This window comes from Parus major, chromosome 8 (assembly GCF_001522545.3).
Source record: "Parus major isolate Abel chromosome 8, Parus_major1.1, whole genome shotgun sequence".
Classification (NCBI taxonomy): domain Eukaryota; kingdom Metazoa; phylum Chordata; class Aves; order Passeriformes; family Paridae; genus Parus; species Parus major.
This window is the reverse complement of record NC_031777.1, coordinates 31,100,231-31,105,838: the sequence shown is the minus strand read 5'-3', so window position 1 is coordinate 31,105,838 and position 5,608 is coordinate 31,100,231. Positions and strand designations below refer to the sequence as shown.

The 5,608-nt window shown below is 48.6% G+C and overlaps 1 protein-coding gene across 1 annotated transcript in view; it reads right to left on the bottom strand.

Annotated features, from left to right (window-relative positions):
• Nucleotides 1-638: 638 nt before the first annotated feature.
• LOC107208426 (serine/threonine-protein kinase TNNI3K) overlaps nucleotides 639-5,608 on the bottom strand; it is a 26,976-nt gene continuing 22,006 nt past the window's right edge. Inside the window, exons 21-25 of the mRNA XM_015636829.3 lie at nucleotides 5,391-5,500; nucleotides 3,783-3,842; nucleotides 3,416-3,585; nucleotides 2,177-2,256; nucleotides 639-2,078 (exon numbers count right to left, since the gene is read on the bottom strand). Of these exons, the coding sequence (XP_015492315.1) occupies nucleotides 2,008-2,078; nucleotides 2,177-2,256; nucleotides 3,416-3,585; nucleotides 3,783-3,842; nucleotides 5,391-5,500 (491 nt within the window). The 3' untranslated portion in view covers nucleotides 639-2,007. The remainder of the gene's footprint in view (nucleotides 2,079-2,176; nucleotides 2,257-3,415; nucleotides 3,586-3,782; nucleotides 3,843-5,390; nucleotides 5,501-5,608) is intronic.

Here is a 5,608-nt window from a genome sequence, read left to right as displayed (position 1 = left end):
CCCTGTGCTGTGCCATGCTGGGGAATTTTGGGACCTGCTGCAGGGATGCCAGGCTCACTTCTGGCTGCTGTCCAAACCCTTGTTTGGTTGGACACCAGATTGTTTTAATCTAGATCACCTACTGCTGATATGTTAAACAATTTAAAATGTCACTGCATCTGCCAGGCACTGGCAGGTCTCCAAAGCAGGGTAGGAGTTCTCTTAGCCTCTCATTCTTGGTAAATATTTCAGTGTGCCTGGGCTTCTCTGGGAACAGCACAGGTTACTTGCACTCCCACAAACTGCTTTGGAACATGTCCTACTCATTTACATTTTTCAGAGTTTTTGTTTGTTTTACTAACTGATCACTCCTATGAAACACATTTTCCCCCTGAGCCTGATTTTCTTCTATGGAGAGCAATTAACTAAGACATTGTTTCCTTCAAGGAACTAGTAATTTTAATTAGAATTAAAATTATTTGCAAGCACTAGACTTTGTAAAGAGCTTTTAAACTAAGAAAGTTTTGCATTCTGATATTTTTTTTGGTTGTTTCCATGTGCTCCCCTCTGACATGTTCCGAGAAGGTGCTCAGGGATGACACCCACAGCTCAGGTATCAGTGAGTACACAGAAGTATTAATGCACATGAAGCCCGCTTCCTTGCTCCACTTTTGTTTCTCTAATCCAGTTTATTTTCTGGTTTTCAGGCCCAGTCACTAAATGCAGTCACTGCATGGTTACTTTTAGCAAGGGAAGAAGATAGAACGCAGAAAATTCTGCATTCCTGTTGGGAAAAAATCCTGTTGAAAAAGAATCAGTGCTGGAACTGATTCTTCAGATGTGAAAATGGATCCTTTCTGTATCATTGGTGTTTCTGGCCAAGGCAAAGATCAAGGAAGGAGACCTAATCTCTGTCCACCCTCTTTCATCAGCCTATTCCCTGCTAGTGCTTCTGTGGCTCGGCAGATCCACAGATTGGAGCAGATCATCATCTGGCCAATTAGAGTCAGGCAGGCAATTTTCATCAGCACCCCAGATGCAGCTTCTCCCTTCTGCTCTGCCCCCCTTCCCTCACAGCATGCAGACTGCCAGCCTTGCTTGTACTTGTAGAAAGAACACAACAGATTTCCTCCAGCTGTAGACAAATCTGGATGTTGCTTTGTTGTGGTTTGCTGGAGCTTTATAATTCCTCTTGCTCAGCCCCTTCCATGGGAATCTTGAGACTTCCTGGGCCAGGAGATTGCAGACAGGGCCCAGCTGGTCTCCTTGTGAGCCCCATCCCAGGCTTTCCTGTCTATTTGTTCTGACAGTTCTATTGTCCCAGCAGCTGCTGCTGTAAATGGAACTGCACTTGAGACTGGAGCCCAGCGGAGCAGTGGTGACCACGGGCTGGGACCAGGGGCACTGCTGGGAGAGCTGGAACAGAGCTCTAACAGCTTCTCCCCATTCAACTTTGCAGCAAGTGGAATAACAAATGGAAAATGACCTCGAAGCTTTCTACAGTGAAATCTTCCCCATTTTTATTACTTCAGCAGTACTGAAGTAATGGCAGGTGTGTCAGAAGCACTGTCAGAGCTCAGCATGCAGAGTTCATGTCTGTCACACTGCTTGAGGCCTCACTGCAGATCTGCTTCAGGGATCATGGCTGTAGAAACACAACATCCCCAGTAACATCACTGCCAGCACTGGGAAATACTGATTCTGCTCAGCCAGGAAGGCAGCTCTGCCTTGGCCACACACTATTACAGGTACATTTTGTTCATTTGAAAACAGACCCCAGAAAATAATAGCATGATTAACTCTGCAATTGCTAGAGGAAGAGTTCAACTTCTGCTACCCTGCCTCTATTCCCTCTTTTAATGGTCAGAGTTGCTGCTGCAGGGCACAGGGTGGTCAGCCGAGGGAGGTGCAAAAGCAGAATGCAGGACAAGGACATTTGTCAGCAGCAGTAAAGCTGTTGAGTCCAGGGGTGTCAGGGGACACTCGGGGTTGTGGGTGAGGTGGATGGCCGGGCTGGGGCAGGGTCCCTCAGCTGCTGTCCTCCACGCTGCCGCCGCAGGAGTGGAACCTCATGGTGCTCAGGGGGTCGGACACGTACCCTGCAGGAGCAGAGGGAGGGTCAGTGCAGCTGGCACAGGGCGCCCTGTGGGGCCAGCACAGTCCAGGCCAGTGCCCCGTGAGCTCTGCAGTAGCTCACCGTTCTTGTCCACGGCTGGGTACTGGAAGCTCCTTCTCATGTCATCCAGAGTCAGGCCCTGAGAAGGGGGGTGCCCAGTGCTGCAATTTAAACAGGAGGTGTCAGTTTAGGTAAGACTGATGATGGCACATCCCCAGACCACGAGAACTTTTTTCCCAGGGTAGAAGGAAAGAACAGCACCATGAGACATCAGCCTGGGGCCTGACCACAGCGGTTCAGTAAACAAAAAGAGTCTGTCATGAAGAGAGAGCATGAACCCCAGACACTCAGTAACCCTTCCCAGAGTAACTGCCCTCAAATACCCCATTTGGGGCTTCACAACTGTCTCTGAATTGCCATCTTGGAAACAATTCCAGGCATCAATCCAGGGTCATCGACATATTCTATGTGTCACCGCTAAAAGGTTCTTGCAAATATATTTCTCAGGCAAGGAAGATTGTGGAATTATCTTCCAGTTAAGGACCAAACCTACTGTCCTGCAAACATGTGGTTCATCCCTGATCTTAAGAGATGAGAGTTGCTATGTTTGCCCTTGAAATCAGTTCTCTCAGTGGTAGGGTGTAATACCTCAGGCATTTACTTAACGGTACAATAACACAGAACCCACGTGTGTCCCTGCCTTGAAGACACCAAATGCCATTCTGTAGCCATGAAATGAGTGATACTCAGCTTCTGGGATGTGCCCTGGTAGGAACAGTCCCATCAGTGCTGACTCCCACTACCCTCTATGAGGCTCTTCCTATGTAGTTGTCTCCTGTCTCTGTACCTGCTGGAAGGCTCTGGATTCTGTCTGTCTGTCTGTCCATCTGTCCCTTTACTTCTCAGCAAGGCCACTGTCACCTTCCTCTGCTGCCCTCCCAGTGGCAGCCTGGGCTGTGTGACAGACACAGGCTCTGTCCTGGTCCTGTCCTGGCAGCTGCCAGCAGCACAGGCAGGTCAGGGAGCTGTTCTAGCCCTGCACATCTGGGCTGTTCTGTACACACCCCTGGCTCCAGGCAGGTCAGGGAGCTGTTCCAGCCCTGCACATCTGGGCTGTTCTGTACACACCCCTGGCTCCAGGCAGGTCAGGGAGCTGTTCCAGCCCTGCACATCTGGGCTGTTCTGTACACACCCCTGGCTCCAGGCAGGTCAGGGAGCTGTTCCAGCCCTGCACATCTGGGCTGTTCTGTACACACCCCTGGCTCCAGGCAGGTCAGGGAGCTGTTCCAGCCCTGCACATCTGGGCTGTTCTGTACACACCCCTGGCTCCAGGCAGCGCTCGCCCGCGCGTTCACCGCGTACTCCAGCTCGAAGCGGGTGCGCAGGGCGGCCACGTGGCTGCGGCCAGGGCCACCACGGGCCACCAGGCAGTCCGAGGAGGAGGAGGGAGACAGGGACCCGCTGCTGTTGCTGGAGGCTGGAGACATTAACTGGATTAAAAAAAAATAAAAAATAAAAAATAAAGGTACCATTATGGCGTTTTTACGAGTCCTTTCTCATCTCTCTCTCTCGTAAGTCATATCCCACTTCCCCTTTTCCAAAGCCACCGCTGTCCCCAGCTGCTGCCACTGTCCCTGTTCCCACCTGCAGTCACACAGAGCTCCCCCACTGGGAGCCAGGTCCTCACCTCAATATTGCACAGACACTCCTCTAACTTTGTGACAACTTCTGAAAACTCTGGTCTCCCCTGTGAACACAACAGGAAAACCAGAGCTGGGTTAAAAATGGAAGGGGACCTGATGTGATTAGATTGACACACAGGGAAGGGCTGAGTCACAGTCCCCATCATTTCCCCTCTCTGAATTTCATGGCATAGCTGTCAGTCTGTTCGGGAAGCTGATGAATTTTTCAAGTTCAATGCTGAGCTACAACATGAAGTGGTGTGTGCATATGAACTTTAACTGCAATTAATCTCTTTTTCTGTAACAATTAGATTTGAGCTAATGATGACTAGATCACAGAAATACTATTGATAAATTATTGGCTCTGCTCTTTAGGTTGACTTTCTCTTTGCCCATGAACGGGACTTCAGACCCAGCAACAGCAGTGACGAGCAGTGGACAAGTTCCTGGCCAAGCTGCCCTGTATGGCCATCCTCCTCCCTCCCTTGTCCATGAGAGTTGCACTTAATGAAACTAAACATTTACTTCTTTACAGAGCTCAGCCCTAGGCCTTATGGCAAATTCTCTGGCTCTAATTAAAGCTCACAAATCCAATTAGCCAGTGAAAGAGGCTTCTCAGGAGATGCTCCTAATCTTCTAATCACCAGTTTGCCTTTGGAAACAGCTGCTGTCAAAAGTTTCTGGGAAACAGATGTTCAAGTACCTGATAAATAGAAATAGGGACATGGCACATGGGAACTAGTTTTCAGCCGTGATGAGCCTTGAATGAAATTAAAGACAAATAAAATGATATATTTTCTAATTTGGAGGAATTTCTTGGCCATCCAGAAAAATCCCTACAGGTATATTCCATTTTCTGCCTTTTTTTTCTTTAAACTGAGCAGCCCTTGTGGAGAACTTTGACCTGTGAAAACTCTTTGAGCCCCAAAACTCATAATCTTTCCAAAACAAATGGCAGCAAAACACTTTAGTAAAGCAAAATAGAGGCTAATAAAGAACAGTAGCAAAAACCTTTTAATAAAAATAATTTTGACAAGTTTTTGCTCACATCTTGAGCAAAGTTCTGTCCATCCACGGGCTGATTAAGCCATAAATTGTTTTATAGTTCTGACCTGAAGCTCTAAAACAGTGGCAAGATGAAGTGACATTGGAGTCACACTGATGGGTAACAAACTGCACTGGGACTCTGAAAGGATGGTTTCTCCTTACAGGGGCTGAGTGCCTGTGGGTATCCTGACAGGACACAGGAACTGCACCCATCTCAGCACTTGCTTAAATCAGCACTTTGATAGGACACCTTATTAAGGAATTTAAATGAATGTGTGTTACATGCTGTCATTAGTCATTCCTTACAAAAATCTGAGGGCAGCAAGGAATCTTCTGCTCATTCTCTAACAGCTCAAGTCATAATCAGCATTATGTTATTAATTAAGTTTTGTTGAAAGGCTAAATGTTAATTTACTTTCCTCTCAATTCACCAACTCTCCTGTATTTCCTGACACAGCCCATTATCTTCCTGGGGGCGTTCTGCAGTGACCCTTCTCACAGAAACTGTGATTTTGGGGCATCAGCCAGAGCAATGTGCCCATCTTCCCTCTGCTGGGGGCACTCACCTCAGGACAGGCATTCCAGCCTCTCATCAGCAAGGCAGAGATGGGCTTGGGGATGGAGTAGCCGATGGGAGGGCGGATATGGTGATATGCCATGTCAGCCGCCGCTGCCGCTGCACGGGACAGCCAGAGACACCGTGAGAATCCAGCCCCAGGAACACCCCTGCCAGCCCTGAGACACCGTGAGAATCCAGCCCCAGGAACACCCCTGCCAGCCCTGA